The sequence below is a fragment of the Mustela nivalis genome (genome assembly GCF_964662115.1).
Source record: "Mustela nivalis genome assembly, chromosome: 4".
Lineage (NCBI taxonomy): Eukaryota > Metazoa > Chordata > Mammalia > Carnivora > Mustelidae > Mustela > Mustela nivalis.
The window spans coordinates 111,748,607-111,766,666 of NC_139023.1; the positions used below are offsets into that span (position 1 = coordinate 111,748,607).

General features: G+C 34.6%; 1 protein-coding gene across 8 annotated transcripts in view; it reads right to left on the reverse strand.

The window, feature by feature from the left end:
• Positions 1–279: 279 nt before the first annotated feature.
• Positions 280–18,060, reverse strand: part of SMARCAD1 (SNF2 related chromatin remodeling ATPase with DExD box 1) — a 76,693-nt gene continuing 58,912 nt past the window's right edge. For 7 of the 8 annotated variants that reach the window (XM_082728067.1, XM_082728071.1, XM_082728069.1 and 4 more), the window contains exons 12-24: positions 17,491–17,590; positions 16,745–16,804; positions 16,567–16,642; positions 14,904–15,039; positions 14,277–14,414; positions 11,687–11,782; positions 11,474–11,591; positions 11,134–11,255; positions 9,276–9,464; positions 8,532–8,650; positions 7,182–7,364; positions 6,084–6,193; positions 280–2,087 (exon numbers count right to left, since the gene is read on the reverse strand). In XM_082728067.1, the coding sequence (XP_082584193.1) occupies positions 2,026–2,087; positions 6,084–6,193; positions 7,182–7,364; positions 8,532–8,650; positions 9,276–9,464; positions 11,134–11,255; positions 11,474–11,591; positions 11,687–11,782; positions 14,277–14,414; positions 14,904–15,039; positions 16,567–16,642; positions 16,745–16,804; positions 17,491–17,590 (1,509 nt within the window). In that variant the 3' untranslated portion in view covers positions 280–2,025. The remainder of the gene's footprint in view (positions 2,088–6,083; positions 6,194–7,181; positions 7,365–8,531; positions 8,651–9,275; positions 9,465–11,133; positions 11,256–11,473; positions 11,592–11,686; positions 11,783–14,276; positions 14,415–14,903; positions 15,040–16,566; positions 16,643–16,744; positions 16,805–17,490; positions 17,591–18,060) is intronic. The other variant, XM_082728073.1, reaches the window with a different exon arrangement.

Genomic DNA, 18,060 nt, shown 5'->3' on the forward strand with positions numbered 1-18,060 from the left:
ATGTCTTCTACCTCTTTGTAAGTTATATTAAAAAATAGAAGTTGCTTCAGTTGGTCAAGATGAAATTCCAACTATGGCTTCACATGCTCTTTACCACTGGTAATGAATTATGATGTTCAACGAACAGGAGTCCAGTGAAAAGACTAATGGGAATATATCCTAAGTAATAAATTCCAGTTTATTGAGAAACAGACAATATTAAGCACAAACAATCTCATTTGAACTCAATATTGTGTTTAGGAGAGTTAGAAACTATTAAAAAGGGTGTGAAAATACAACTTATGATCACAAATATTTTTATTAAGCCCAAGACATAATAGAACATTACAGGGAGAACACAACCACATCTCAGTAAAGATAATATGGACTTAATAACATCAAAAGAACAGCCTATCCCTAAAGACACATTATTACAGAAAAGTTACGAGATTTTGAAAGGTAGTATATCCAAGAATCCAAGAGATTTGGGTCCTGCGATGTAGGAGGAGGTAGTAATATTTGTAGATTCCTTCTAGCCCCATTATACTAAAATATATCCATTATATCCAATATACCTTCAAGATTGGGTAAATCTACTGAATCATGTTCAGAGTTTATAGTATCTGAAGATTGCTGTGAGAGCTTCATTACTCTTCTAATTCCAGAGGATTATATGACCTTAGCATCTGAGCAAGTCAGGATGCCTTGAAAATACAATCTCCAAAATTAACAAGTCTATGATTTATAAATAAGTTTATTTATAATGATATTTACATAATAAAAACAAAACACATGAAACTCACAAGTTATACAAAGAAACTGATGTATAATAAAAACAGCAAGATAGACTGACAGGCAAAAATTTAAAGAAAGATTTAATAAAGAGTTAAATATCAAATAGACACTTTACTTCTTCTAAATTTCACTTTGTCACCCACACTGAATTGAATTGAACAATGGCTCTCTCTTCAGGAGGTCCTGTACTGGAAATTCTGGAAACTGTTAAATTATATTTTGAGAAGTGTTTAAAGTTAATGACCTATTTCCATGCAGTACCTAACGCTGCCTTAATACGAAGTCACATTCAGTCTGCTTTGACGTGAAATTGCCTGTTAACCTGTTCTGCCAGGCTAGACAAATGTTACCCACATTGTGCTGATACGTGGCAAGAATAAACTACTATTTAGAGAGTAAAGAGAACTGGAGCAGAAGTGACTGGGCAACAGTTTCAAGAGAAGCAAAAGCCAGGAGAGGGAAAGTAATGAAAACATGCACAAGAATAGGCAGAGTAATAAGCACAATTAGTGCAGTGGGGAAATGAACAGAAGGAATTAATCCATGGAGCAAGATAAGGGCTTCTTCGTTACTATCACTGGAAAACAACTTAGTGCCTAGCCAAACAAATTTGTTTTAACAGAAGTACTTGGAAGGACCTGGGGGTGTTAGTAAATGGAATGCCACCTTTAAATTCAGGTTGAGTTCTTGTTGACAGTGGTGAACATCTGCTTCAAATAGCAATAAAATGAAAGCTATATAATCTATACAGCTGCATCCTTTAAACTAACAAAACAAGAATTTCAAATGAGACAAGGAAAAACAAGACATAAGCATTGTCAAATAAGGCACATGTAAAAATCTACACACATTATCCAGTGAAAGACAATATATATATATTTGGAGGTAGAAATAATTACAAAAATACTGACATTTCTAAAGCATTAGCATATTTGTTACAAACAATCACCAACTAATCCCCATTCAGAAAACTGTTTTGTAAAATGATTATTCAACATCTTCAGGACTACATATTTGTGTGGGTTTTTTTTTTTCTTTTTTTTTCTGTTTTGTTTTTTTTTGAAATTTCACATGTGAGCATCTGGAGAATTCAGTTAGTGGCAAAAAAGTTGTCCATACTATGAGAAATGTAATATGGAAATTATAAAAAGTTATAAATGTTCATAAACCCCATGGTCATCATAATGTAAATGTCCTTGAGTGCACCAAGTTGATATTTCCTCATCAATTAGGAATTCACAATTCTTAATTTCACAGGCCCATTGACGTTTTTAGTAATGTGGCTATATCTGCTGGCATACTCCCTTCGTCACCTGCAGGTCAGAAAGGGGCATTAAAAGTTTAATAAAAATATTTTATGAAATATATTTTCTCTAACTTCGGTGAATTCCTAAATCATCTTTCAAAGCCCAGTTTGCTTCAACATCACTCCTTGTTAAAAACCTTCATGAGGGGTGCCTGGGTGGTGTAGTTCGTTAAGCCCCTGACTCTGGGTTCTGCCTTAGGTCCAAATCTCAGGGTCTTGACACTGAGCTCTTTGAGGCGCTCTGAACTCAGATCGGAATCTGCTTAAGATTCCCTCTCTCTGCCCCTCCCCACTGTGCAAGCTCTCTCTCTCTCTAAATAAATCTAAAACAAAACAAAACATAACAACCTTTGCAATTCCCTACAGATGTTTAGGGCTATTTCCTCTGTGCTTATGTTCATATTGCCAGCACAGTACTCTAGAGGCTAGGTTTCTGAGCTGACAGAAATATATAAAGACAGGCACATATTAGTTTGGATCATATTCTATTCATATAGCACACAGTATTTACTACTCAGGTTTACTCGATAAAAACATTTATGCAACAAACTGAATAGTGAAGACAAAGACAACCAAACAGAAATCATTCATCTACACCCTTACTTTCAATCCAAAGATACGATCACTTAGACTAAACTGGCACATCTAAACAAGATTATGAGTAAGGCATACCAGCTGAAGATTAAAGTGCCCACTGTAAATAACCTTCTCCCAAGGTTTGCCCCGTATTTCAATTAAATCAGATTCCAGTATCTAGACACTTATGAAAGAAGCATTCCGGATTTCTTTTTATTTTTTAAGATTTGTTTATCTGAGACAGAGAGCATGCACTCCCAAGTGAAGGGAGAGAGACTCTCAAGCAGACTCCCCACTGAGCATGCAGCCCAACATGGGGCTCAGTCCCATGACCCATGAGATCATGACCTGAGCTGAAACCAAGAGCCAGATGTTCAACCGACTGAGCCGCCCAGGTGCCCCCAGGCTTTTTCTAAAGTGAGAAAACTGAAATCTTGCGTCAGTTAATCACTCAAGACTATTTAGAGATGAGCTGATATATTAGTTTATAGTGACAATGGTATAGTTGACAATTCATAAATATTTGTACATTCATAGCAATGAGTAATTTCATAATTAGATGTGGCTAAATACAACCAAACTAACAACTTTTCCCTGCCATACATACACACCCCAATTATAATCTAAAATTATGAGTACTTTATCTACTCTTCTTTCATTTAAAAACATGTGCAGAGAAACACAGACTATTCCATAAACCCTCAAGTTCACAGACACCCTTGTCTTGAGGTTCATCCACAGACTTAATAGCCCATGAAATTTAACTTGAAACTTGTCCTCCAGAAGACAGTAAGACAAGAAAGCAGAAATGTAAGACAAGACTGTACAAGATTCAGTATTCTGGGAAGGGAGGGAGAGGTGGAAAGAAGGAAAAAGGGGTAAGGAGACTCAGATTCTAAGTCTGAAGATACTAAAGATACAATGCAATAAAATGCAGTGTGTGAAATCTGGATTTTTTTTTTTTTGAAGCTATAAAAGACATTGGGGATAATTGGGAAAACGTAATATTTGGAAATTATTGTTAATTTTCTTGGATGTAATGATGGTATTGTAGCAAATTAAAGGCAATGATAAATATTTAGGATGACATGTCATGTCAATAACTGATTGAAATGGCTGAGAAAAAAAGGTAGATAAGCAAAATGTTTAGAACTGCTAAATTCACTTATACTTTCAACATCTCTGCTAGAAAATTTCCATTATTAAAAGTTTTAAAAGGTAGAAAATCTATTAATATAATCACATTAAGAGATTAAAGAAAAATAACACATGCCCAAACCACAATCCTTATTCTTTTTTTTTTTTTTTAAAGATTTTATTTCTTTATTTGACAGAGGGAGAGATCAAGTAGGCAGAGAGGCAGGCAGAGAGAGTAGGCCCCCTCTTGAGCGAGAGCCGGATGTGGGGCTCGATCCCAGGACCCAGGGATCATGACCTGAGCTAAAGACAGAGGCTTTAATCCACTGTGCCACCCAGGTGCCCCAGTCCTTATTCTAAAGCAGTGGTTCTCTGACTTTAGCATGTATCAGAACCACAGTAAGATTACCAAGTTCCATTCCCAATTTCTGACTCAAAAGGGATGGAGTTGGGCTTGGGAATTTGCATCTCAAGGCAATTTCCCAGGTGATGTTGTTGTTGTTGGTCCAGGGACTGCACTTTGAGAACCACTAAGGCAAGCTCTAGAAACACAAAAATCTGACAAGCGTTTCTGAGAGAAATCATGGCACTTTTCTTTCATAGTTTCATGGAGCGGGGGGGCAAGATTGTTAACATAAAGCACAGATATACTCAATTACAAATATACTTTTCGTTTACAGTGGAAAAGATCTTCGCTGTGAGAGATGAAAAGGGTACATGCTCATTAGGTCAGTGCCTAATCATTTAAATGAAACCAAAAGCAAAGATGACAAAATCATTATAATTAAAAAATAAGGACATTATTGTACTCTTAGCCTACCAAAAAAAAAAAACACCAGAAAAAACTGATAAAAATAGCTTTAACAAGACAGAGGAAAATTTCCTACAGAAAAAGAAGCGTACTAAATGGGAGAATGATTCTTTATAACTAAACACTTTAGAGGTAAGAGTCTAAAGGCATAGCTGAAATAAACTGCTATTTTAAAGGATACTTGATATGAACATAACAGGTTAAAATTTTAGACCAAACAACTTTGCATAAATACAAATAATTTACGTGAATTATGACTAGATATGGACATGCACTGGGCTTATCTGAAATACATTAAAATGCCATGGAAAAAAGAAATTAGGAGCACTATACAAAAGAGAAAGAAGAAAAAGACAATAGTGAAGAGAGAGCTGTCAACAAATTTGGGGAGATGAAAAGCAAATAGAAGAATGGAAGCTGACTTATGCAGAATGGACAAAGCAAAAACTTAAGTTAACAAAGGTAGAAAATGGAAGGAGGTTACTTCATACTATGAATCTAAACCAACCCTCCTGCCCCCCCAGCACAAACTCAAGGCACAGAGGTAATACACGGCTCCCAAAGGATGAGGAATATACAGAGTTAAAACAGAAGAGTAGAACATCTAAAGCCTGCCCAACAGAGCCAGCCATTTACCCCGGATAAACAAATGAAAGTTTACTGGGGCGCCTGGGTGGCTTAGTCGGTTAACCATCTGCCTTCAGCTCAGGGCATGATGCTGGGGTCCTGGGTTCGAGCCCACATCAGATCCCACTCAGCAGGAAACCTGCTTCTCCCTCTCACTCCCCTAGCTTATGTCCCCTCTCTCACTGTCTATTTCTGTCAAATACATAATTAAATCTTTAAAAAAAAAAAAAAAAGATTTATTCTTTGAAAAGCTTTAATCAGAGGACACTGAATATGGGCATAGTAGAAGATAGTGAAGCTCTATTAGAACAGGAAAATTAACTATATATATATGACAACAGCCCTCTCTCCTCCCCTGCTTTTCTTTAGCTCGAGTAATGCAGTCAATAGGTTTATACTCTATCTCCCACCACCCTCATTTCACAAAAGATTGGGTGAATATGTTCTCAGGGAAATGAACCAGTCCATAAGAAGCAGCCTATATAAACATGGTGGGGAGTCCAAAAATCAAACTGCTAAAACCCCAATTAACTAGTAACTATGATGGTTCTATGTAAAGACTTACTGTTAGAATAAAATCTATATACCTGGGTGGGTGGCAGCAGTGCTAAAGAACAGGTTTTGGTGTCATGAGATAAGGGATAGGAGAGACAGAATTAACCAAAATCAAGTGTTTGTATCAATTCTGGCTAAATAAATCTTAGTTACTGTAGTACTTTTGAAATGAACATGCTTTTCCTATACTGGATGCCAGTGAAGGATTTGGGCAATTTTTGTTAATCCCTTGCTAGTGCTACTTTGATGTCTTTTCAGATAAATAAATATTGATGTTTCTGTTTACAAACAACTTACCTTCATCGACTGTAGTCATATCTTGTTCAAGTTTCAATTTCTGTTGGTTAATTTTTAGCATGGATTCTTCAATTGTCCCTTGGCTTATTAATTTTATAACTAGTACTTCCCTAAAGTAAATAGACGATATGTCCATTGGTTACTTAATATAAAATTATTTGGATACATATAAGCTATACAAAACATCTCAGAGTTCAATAAAAATAATTTGAAAACTGTATAACAAATGTATCCTTAACTTTAAATTCCCTTTTATTCAAACTTGGGATTGATGTTTTCTGCGCATGTAACTTTTACATGACCTTTCTTATTAATCCAAGATATCTGTAATCCAAAAATTACTGGTAAAATTTACTACAACAAACAGTCTGGGTTCAGTTAGGTATTCATCTTAAAATGGAACATGTTAAACAAAAACAAAAACAAAGATAAATAAATAAAAATAAAAAGAACATGCTTTACTTGTCAGGTTCCACTAAATAGTTCAGTATAAAAAGTAAGAAAGTATAGTGAAGTACAAAGATTACACAGGCAGTTTTAGTCCCATAATACGTAGAGATAAATATGTGATTCATAAATGAACTTATCAAGACCTTTTGGAAATATAGTAACACACTCCAAATAGAAAACATTGATTATTCACTACTTATATGTGAAAGTAGAGTTGAATTATAGGTACTGGCACCTCTTTAAGATCCAATGTCAAAATGACCCTTCACCTAAAATATCTACAACTCAAATAATGTATTTCCTAAAGGATTACAGGGTAACAATAGTATATATATTACTCTCTATCTGGCTTTTCAGTGGTTTAACAAGCCTTTTTAACTACTAATATTTTTCAAAAGAGCTGAACCATTGGTGTATTTTGTTTTCATCAGCTGCAGAACTAATTGGGGTGATGTTGGAGGTTGTTTTCCTTTAACTACTAGAAAATGAATATGTTACATAGGAACACTGATGGTATGAAATCTATCAGCAGCCAAGCTCTGCTGAAAATACAAAAATGAAGCAAGACACTGACAGACCATATTCTACTATTCTATACAAATTAAATTGGCATTTGGTTAAAAATAAATTTCAACTCAAAACACTTACTTAGTCTGGCCTACTCTGTGGCATCTGTCTTCTGCTTGTTTGTCATTATAGGGGTTACAGTCAATATCATGAAGTATAACAACATTCGCTGAAGTGAGGTTTATTCCTAAGCCACCAGCTTTTGTTGACAGCAGAAACACAAAGATATCCATATCCGTATTAAACTCGTCAATTAGGTGAATCCTATAAGATAAATATATCAGGCTAAATTTCACTAGAATGTATATAGCTAAAACTGAAAACAATCAAACTACATTGAAAAACAAAACAAAACAAAACAAAACAAAAAAACCCCCAAAGATGTAAACACATGCTCTTGGTAATATACTTACCTTTCCTACAGTTACTTTACTGGAAGACCTTCCCAATTCACCAACTTCTTTCCTTTTTTTTTTTTTTTTTAAAGATTTTATTTATTTATTTGACAGACAGAGATCACAAGTAGGCAGAGAGTCAGGCGGGGCGGGGTGGGGCGGGGAGAAGGCTCCCTGCTGAGCAGGGAGCCCGATGCAGGGCTTGATCCCAGGACCCTGAGATCATGACCTGAGCTGAAGGCAGCGGCTTAACCCACTGAGCCATCCAGGCACCCTACCAACTTCTTTTCTATAACATTTCTCTTTTATACCATTTCTCTTTCTACTAGTTCTCACTTTAATTCAACTATTCAGGTTTGAGTAATGCCAAAGAGTTACTTTCTCCTTTGTTTAATGACTTCTGGCTTATCTAAATTTTGGATATCACTTTTCAATCTTTAGCATTCTCAGAAGCCTAATAGCAGCTGCTCTTGATACCAGATGAACTAAAGATCTTAAGATCAAACTAGAGCAGTGTGTTCTCTTTTAGCATATCTTCTATCTTTAATGCAGGAAAAAAAAATGCATTTTGGCTGATAAAAAATAAACCAAAAGAGATAATGCAGTTTAAACACACTAGAGAAAGTATTCCTTTTTTTTTTTAAGACAATCTTTTAATATTTGGGAATTAAAAAAATAAGCAAACCAAACTTATTCAATCACTCTTAAAATATAAAAAGCCCAAGATTTTAAAACAATCTTGGTTTTTGCTTTTTAAACAATCTTGGTTTAAAGGTAAGGTGCTTCAAGGGTCTGAATGAGTCTTAAAGGAGAAAACATTCTAATTAAATATAGGAACAGATTTCTATGCAATTCAGATCTAAAACTTAGAAAATTTTCCGTATCTTACGACAATCAATGATTTGAAATAACCACATAGAAGACTCAAAAGTAATAAAATTCAATCAAATGCCTGGTACATATTTAAAATTCCAACATTTACTCTTATTTGGAGGTGAGGTAGAGATTTTCTGAAATTGAAGTGAAGTATACTAACCTTTCAGAAATCTGAGTCTTCCCATCTAATCTGAGGTACCTATGCTGATGATGTTTTAAGAGAACCTCTAAAATATCCAGCATCATGGTAAATTGGCTAAATAATACAACTCTATCACCCTGTGAAAATACATATATGGATTAGATACACGGAAAAATAAAATCATAAGTATCTAATGATCAACTGCTTCTTTAATAAAAATCAAGTGACCACAGCAAAGGTAAATTTCTTGTCATAGATGTAACATAGTTGTATATAAATAAAACTACCTTAATTTCTAAACTTCAGACCTAAAATTTAATTCTGTTTTGATTTTCAAGGACAGTTAATGACAATAGCTACAAAAGTACTATTTGGATTATGATCTTACAAATTTAAGCTGTTTCACATATAAATAGTAGTAGTATTTAAATAACATGGTATCCTCAAAATACTAATTTTGAGGCAATCTATGAGTGACATAGATTGTCACTCATGAAGTAAGGACATTTAAGATTATTTTTAAAAAAACATCAATATAAGTGTATTCTACTAACTTCTATTTTCTTTTTCAGACTCAAAAGAGGAAAAATAATCAGGAAAACATATCCCCAAATATATCCCCTAAATGCTCAAAGCATTAATTTCTAGAAATACGTATAACAGATATAGGCTAAAGCTTCAAGAAAGTCAAATCATGCCACCATTATTTTAAAGAAGTTTAACTAACTGGAAAAATACAAGAGTAGCATTCTTCTTTATTACCTTCTGTTTCAATTCAGACAAGATGCATCCTAAAACTCGGAATTTTCCAGAATCTAAAATCAAGTCCATGTCTAACTGGAAGTTATTAATATGTCGATATTGTTTACAAAGTACATGTAATTCAAAGTCTGTCATAACTTCCATATCTTCAAAGATCAAGTCAGGATTAGCCTCACAATGTGTAGGTTCCTTAAAACAGAACAATACACATCAAAATGAAGATAATTTGTAATATGACCAGAATGATTGAACAAAACTGTTCACATCTGATAAAATATTAAGTAGCTAAACAGCACATTTTACATGGTACAACTTAACAAAGGAAAGTAATATTCATTATTTTAGGTACAATAAAGGGGGAAAAGTCCTTATTGTTTTAGACAACATCCTGAAATATTCATAGATGAAGTAATATCTAGAATTTGGCTCACAATAATCCTGGGGAAGGGTCTAGATGAAACAAAAGTAGTGTCATTCTAGATAATAACTGTAAAAAAAAATGGGTAAAGCTTACATGGGCAGAGGATTTCATTATACAATTCTCTCTCTACTTACACGTTTGAAATTTTCCATAATAAATTTAAAATAATACAAAAACATTTTAAAAGCAAATAGTTGCTTTTAACATGAAGATCTGTAAGGGAGAACTAAGGGTGGGTGTTACAGAGAACGAGACAAAAATAAAGATTAATAAAACTATAGACAAAATATAATAAAAACATGAAGAAAACAAATGGAGGAAACAACTCACTGCCCTGGACATAAAATCTAAGTGATCTTTTTGGTAAAATAAAGAAGTGCATTATGGCAATCTTAATCAGGAATTGGCAAACTTTCTGTAAAGAGCCACACAGTAAATATCTTGGGTAGGTTCTGTAGGCACAATGATCTATTTTGCAACTCCTCAACTCTACCCTTATAGAAGCATACCTTGCTTCACCTTTTTTGTGTATGGGTTTCACAGATAATGTGCTTTTTGCAAATTGAAGGTCTGTGGCAACCCTGTGTTGACCAAGTCAACTGGTGTCATTTTGCCAACAATATTGCTCATTTTGTGTCTGGTAAATCTTAAAATATTTCAAGCTTTATCATTACTACTGTATTTGTTATGGTGATCGGTAATTACAACTTGCTGAAAACTCAGATAACAGCAGCATTTTTTTTTAGCATTTTTAAATATAAGTATGTACACTTTTTTAGACATAATCCTACTGCACACTTAATTGATTACAGTACAGTGTAAACGTAACTTTTATATATGCACAGGGAAACAAAAAATTCATTTGACTCTCCTGCAGTGGTCTGGAGCCAAACCTGCAATATCTCCCAGGTATGTCTGTAATGAGAAAGAAGTCACAAAAAACAGAAAACAGAAAGATGTGGCTGTGTTAAAATAAAACTTTATAAAAACAGCCACTGTCATAGTTGGCCCTAAGGCCATAGTTTGCTGACTCCTAATACAGACTGTTAGCCTTCTCAGCTCTTTATGTTCCCCTAAATTATCTAGAACTTTGTCTTAAAAATGTTTTTAGGGGGAGCCTGGTGGCTTAGTCATTAAGCATCTGCCTTTGGCTCAGGTCATGATCCCAGGATCCTGGGATCAAGCCCCACATCTGGCTCCCTGTTCAGTGGGAAGTCTGCTTCTTCCTCTCCCACTTCCCCTGCTTGTATTCCCTCTCTCTCTGTGTCTCTGTCAATAAATATGTAAAATCTTTAACAAAAAATGCTTTTCTTAAATACGAGGGTAATGGATCATTACGCTTATGAGGCTTGACTCATCTTTAGGTAGCCTGACAATTTAACCTTATGTTTAACAGTGTTAATAAAGGTCAATGTTAACATAATATGAAATCCTTACCTTTAGCATAAGCTGAGACATTTCCTTGAGCTTTTCAGCTGTGTAATATTGGCGATGTAATAAAGGATGATTGGCCATTTTTCTTAATTGCATCATGACATTGCACATTTCTGTGCTTTTTTCTGTGATCCAAAGAGCACACATTAAAAACAAAAAAACAAAACCAAGTTTACAGCTGTCTGCTGAAATACATCTCAGTGCAAACAAAAAGTTTAAAATTATTTCTTCAAATTCTAGGTAGTTTTTAAAAATAAGCAAATCCCACTGTAACAGGACTAAACAAAATGTAGGACCAATACAGGATTACTTTTTACATGCAATTGTGAAAATCAGATTATACCCATGTTATTGATAGATTTTTTCAATCTGTTGAAAAGACCCAAATAGAGCTGCTCCTGTTTCTCTGACATTGCACACAATTCAATTCGATCTTTCTTGGGGGGTAGCTGCTTGAGAACCTGAGAAAGGAAAACAGTTTAAGCAGATCTTTCAAATAAAGAAGAAAACAGATTTCTAAAAAACAATCATCACAATAAATATGCAGGTAAGTTACCTCTTCTTTTACCCTTCTGAGAATAAATGGTTTTATAATTTGTTTCGCATGTGCTATTCTCTCCTTTTCATATATACTTTGCTCATCTGCTGATTTCTAAATAAAAAAACAAAAGAACACATCCATTTAGAAATGATTTATTTACTTATTTACTTTGTTTTACTTATTTATTTCAGAGAGAGGGAGAGAGAACATGAGAGGGAGAAGCAGACTTCCCACTGAGCAGAGAGCCCAATGTGGGACTCGATCCTGGGACTCCAGGATCATGACCTGAGCTGAAGGCAGTTGCTTAACTAAGTGAGCCGCACAGGCATCCCTAGAAATTACTCATTTAAATGACCACAGTTAGCAAGATTACAAAATGTGAAAATCAGCCTCACCACAATCTGAGTTATTTTCCAAAAGAAACTCACTTCATTCTTGATGGAATTCCACATTTTAACTCTGGGCTATTAACCTACGTCATCAAGCTCCATACGTACTTTGAGGTTTCCTGTACTCTGCTGAGCTAATAAAATTGAACTACGATGGTGTTCAGAAGTTTAAGTCATAACTAATGAGCCATAACTAAATTACCAGATAGCTCTCATAAAAGTGTCTGTGTGTGTTTAAGGGGTGGGGAGAAGAGAAGGGAAAGAGAAAGAGAGATAAGTAAAAAATTTGTACTTATATCTAGAAAAATGACCCCAAAAGAAAGCTAGTACAGGTGATGTGCACCATGTGTTCTAAAAGACATGGATGGTTCCTAGTTAAGCCCTGTTAATTTTGAAGAATTAAAGAAGTGGAATTCTAAGATGTGAGGAAGTCCTCCATATTCTATAGTCTATTAGACCCTCAAGTGGGAGTGAATATATTACTGAAAGTTTAGAAGGCAGTTAATTTGCAGTGGAAGAATATCATAGAAAATTTTTGCAAAGGGCGCCTGGGTGGCTCAGTGGGTTAAGCCGCTGCCTTCAGCTCGGGTCATGATCTCAGAGTCCTGGGATCGAGTCCCGCATCGGGCTCTCTGCTCAGCGGAGAGCCTGCTTCCCTCTCTCTCTCTCTGCCTGCCTCTCCATCTACTTATGATTTCTCTCTGTCAAATAAATAAATAAAATCTTTAAAAAAAAAAATTTTGCAAAATATATGTAATGGGAAAGAATTAAGAAGCTATATAAACTCTGCTGTACTGGAGAGCTTAGTAAGAGTTCCTGAAAACCATACTGTACTTTTCTTTATTAAAAGATGTTTTTTTGGGTGGCTCAGTGGGTTAAGCTTCTGCCTTCGGCTCAGGTCGTGATCCCAGGGTCCTGGGATGGAGTTCCGCATCGGGCTCTCTGCTCGGCAGGGAGCCTGCTTCCCCCTCTCTCTGCCGGACTCTCTGCCTACTTGTGATCTCCGTCTATCAAATAAATAAAATCTTTAAAAAAAAAAAAGGTATTTTTTCCTTTCTTTTTCCTGCCTTCCTTTCTTTCTTTGAGCGAGAGCATGTGCAGGTATGTGAGCAGAGGGAGGGGCAGAAGGAGAGGGAGAGAAACAATCTCAAGCAGATTCAGATTCCAAACTGAGTGTGGAGCCTGATGTGGGGCTTGATCTCACGACTCCGAGATCATGACCTAAGCTGAAATCAAAAGTTAGACACTTAACAGCTGAGCCATCCAGGCATCCCTATACTGTACTTTTTCTAAGTAACCTGGAGAAAATTAACCAGATTTTCTTGTATATAGAATTTCTTTGTGTAATGTAAGAAATTACTACTTTGGGGTACCTGGATGGCACAGTAGATTGAGCACCTGTCTCTAGGTTTTGACTCAGGTTCTGGCCTTCTGGGTCATGGGCTCAGCTAGGAGTCTGCCTGAGATCCTACCTCTCCCTCTCCATGCCTCACCTTTCCACCCTCCACCATTCCACCCCCACCTCTCTCTCTCTCCAAAATAAATGAAAATTTTTAAAAAATTGTTACTTCTGAATTTATGGACTTTTATTTCAAAACATTTTTTCCCAGTATAGGAGTGTTCTGGATAATCTACTTTTGTCCAGTCCTACAGTTTACCTATAAAGAAATGGTACTAATTTACCAAATTTTAGTAAGGTAAATGCAATGACAAAACCTTCCCCACATATTCTATATCTGAACACTCCACTAATTTAGAATTGTCATTTCAGAATATTAGGATATTAAAACTACAACTTTTGGGTATCAATTACATATGTCACCAATTTATTTCCTATAGCATTTTGGCAGACTTTCCAAGTCATATAGGGATAGCACTTCTTAAACTTAGTATCATGTATACACTATGAGAACAAGAAAAAAAGACAGAAGAGTTACCTATATAAAACACAAAGTGGGGCACCTGGGTGGCTCAGTGAGTTAAGCCTCTGCCTTCGGCTCAGGTCATGATCTCAGGGTCCTGGGATAGCCCCATATCAGGCTCTCTGCTCCGCAGGGAGCCTGCCACCCCCCCAACCCCGCCTGCCTCTCTGCCTGCTTGTGTTCTCTCTGTCAAATAAATGAATAAATACAAATCTTTAAAAAAAAAAAAAAAAAAAAAAAAAAGCCCAAAACACAAAGTAATATATTTGGGAGAAAATATAAATTTATGCTTACTGTTTTAGAAGAAAACATTCTTCGTATTTCACTGGTGCTACTACTAAACATGTGTGGCATAACAAAATTCAACAGTGACATGAGTTCTAACAGATTATTCTGTACAGGTGTGCCTGTGAGCAGCAAACGGTTATTTGCCTGTGAAAGTAAAATTTAGATTAGCTTTTCTTTTTTAAAGAGCCAAATCCTTCCTCTCTATACCCTTCAGTAGGGGAAAAAAAAAATTAAAATCTTTATTAATAATAATGTAACATTCTGAGATGAAGACTAGTAATTTAGAAAAATTATCATCTATTATATTTTAAGGTAGGAAGTATAAAACTAATGGTTTCATTTTATAAGTAGGTAACTTGATTGTATTTGATATTCATAAAGTTTATCACATAGAATAGGGGTTGGTAAATTGAGGCTCATGAGCTAATAAAAATGGGTTTTATATTTTTAAAGGATTATGAAAAACAAAACAGAAGTAAAGAACAAGTCACAGAGGATGGCCCACAAGGCATGAAATACTTATTACCTGGATCTTTACAGAGAAAGTTCGCTGACCCCTGATATAAAATACTAAATACATTAAAACAATACATAACTTCATTATCATTGGAAACATTCACAAAATACTCTTACATTAATTGTCATAAGGTGCTGGTAGCGGATGGAGCCCATATTCTTTAGCATATGGCCCTCATCAAAAATCGCATAATTAAGTTTCAGCCGTCGAAAAAGACTACGATCATCAGAACTGCTGATTGCACAATTATACCTGTCACGAAAAAAAAAATCTCTAAGGTTATACCTTTAAAAGCCTGGACCATAGTGAGACTTTATGCTTTCTAAAATTACTTTTATTTATACATTTCTAGTAGCCAGTATCTGAAAGATACCTTTGGACATAGTTGGTGTTCAAATAAATACTGACCCACTTGTATACAATAACTATTTATGTACATGTAACCAAGTTATAAAAGCTGCAATATGTAGGTAAAGGAAAATTTTAATGTTATAATTAGACAACTTCTACAGAACTAAGAAGAAACCAATTTGGGTAAAATTTGTATGTTATCTGCAACACTTCGGGAACTGTTACATTTTCAGAACAAAAGCAGGAGGAAAAAAAGAACATAAAATGAAGACATTTGTTAAGAACATAATAATACTGTATTAAACTAGTAGAGTACATCCAAGAAAAAACGGTTAATAGTAGCTAGCAGTACTGGACTATATATAAAAATGGAGTCCATTTTATGTAGGAAAGATGAATTTTGGATTCACCTTTTAATTATGGCCTCCTACAGAAGTCAGTAGTTGATGGAAATAGTAACTAAATACTGACAGTTAATATGAACTTGACATAACCTATATTTAAAAGTGCAACATGACACGGGGTGCCTGGGTGGCTGAGTGGGTTAAAGCCTCTGCCTTTGGCTCAGGTCATGATCCCAGGGTCCTGGGATCGAGCCCCACACTGGCCTCTCTGCTCAGCAGGGAGCCTGCTTCCCCTTTCTGTCTACCTCTCTGCCTACTTGTGATCTCTGTCTGCCAAATAAATAAATAAAATCTTTAAATAACATAATAAAAAAAAACTTTAAAAGTGCAACATGACAGCATTAAGTTCTCTGTTGGATATTTATGCTTAATGGTTATACCAAGTAATGACTAACTTATTCAAAGTTCTATTTTTCATCCTTCTATTTTAATTCAATTTTTTCATTTAGAGTGAGATTCCAATGTATTTAATACTTAATTACTAATAATTAACATTTTTAAGTTACAAATATTATAAATCATTTTGGTGGCATTTCTTCAGTTTCACTTGAAGTTTAACTGAAACAATTCTATAAAACTATGCTTTCAATCACGTGGACAAAACCTTTCTATAACCAGTACCAGTCATCTGTTGTACTAGTAAAAAATTGAAACATGCCTGAATATTCAACATAAGTCATTCCATACTTTTGTTGCATGGTCCTTAGCCTGTACTTTCTTTCCTGTTACTATTAACATATTTTAAAAATATATATATATATATATATTAAAGATTTTATTTATTAATTTGACAGAGAGAAATCACAAGTAGACAGAGAGGCAGCCAGAGAGAGAGAGAGGGAAGCAGGCTCCCCGCTGAGCAGAGAGCCCAATGCGGGACTGGATCCCAGGACCCTGAGATCACGACCTGAGCCGAAGGCAGCGGCTTAACCCACTGAGCCACTCAGGCGCCCCTTAAATATATTTTTTTTAAATATAGGGTTACACAATATCTCCCCCACAATATTTTCTTCTCAATACTTACGTGGTCACAATTACATTATATTCTTCATATTTACTATGGATGTTATATCTAATCTGCTTACGTTCTTCTTGAGAGCCTGTAATTTAAAAACAACACACACGTTGATTTATTTAATGTACTTTGCGATATGTTAGGATTTTAAATAAAATTTCCAATTAAAGTAAAATGACATTCTTACCATAGTAACAGAGCACCTTTAATGTGGGGCACCATAAATTAACTTCTCTTAACCAGTTATCTAGGTAACAAGAGAGGTATTACTTGCATCTGCTAAATAGGTTAGGTGTATACAGTGAAATGAGTTCTATCCAGAAAGTTTTCTTTTGCAAAATAATACAAGATCTTTAAAAAACAAAGACCCTTAACAATTTTACTCCTGATGTTTAAAATAATTTTGAAATATAAAACAAAAGGCAGAGGACCAATCATTATATTTATAGGATGATTAAATTCCAATTTAAAGAGGTTGTTTTTGGATTAGGTTCATACGTACATTCACTTGTTCTAGTCTACATCCAATCAATTAAGTACTTTCAGTGGGGATTAACTGTATACTTTCTGATTCAATAAATACTTAATTATAAATTTAAAAGCACTTGTTTCTCTTAAATTAGGTACTCATTAAAGCAATTTTTTTCATTACAACAATTTTTTAAAAGTATCACCAAAACAAATGATCTGATCGATGGTCCTTGAGGCATAATAATTTGAAAGCTGAATAACTGACTTGTATTTGAGATATTTTCTTTTAAAAGATGTCCAGTACAATCAAATACAAATACATACACAAAGGGGGGAAAAGTATAAGGGAACCACAGAATCAATATTCACCTCCACAAACTAAGAAATCACACATAAACAGTTTTTCTTCTCCCTGTATAAAACACTAAACAGTCAAGTATGGTTGTTCACAGTATTACAAACCTATAGTTGACGCTGGAACAACGATCAAATGAGGACCTTTATTACCCTCCTGATAGAGGTATGCCAGGAATGCAATGGCTTGAATAGTTTTTCCTAGGCCCTAAAATTGAATGTTTAAAAGACAATATATGAAATTTTAAAATAAACAAAAAATACTAGAAAACAAAAAAGGAAAAATAATATTTCTGGTTTTATTTTTGATTCCCTAAAATGCAACACTATGAGAATTCTATCATGTTCTTAGTTCTCAGTGACAGATAAAACAGATCATAATCTCCAAATGATACTATAACTTGGTTTAATGAGTTAAACTATACATCCTATGTACTATACTATACTAGTTATACATACTAGTTATATACTGTATAGTTATATACATTAACTTATATATAGTTATATATAGTTACATATATTAACTAGTTATATACTAGTTATATATAACTTAGTTTAATGAGCAGGATGTATCCTAACTTCTAGTTAAAATGGGACACATAATATGAAAGAGCTTTGCAATGTATACAAAGGACATAATCTTGGTCACTGTTTTATATAACAGATATTTTATACATA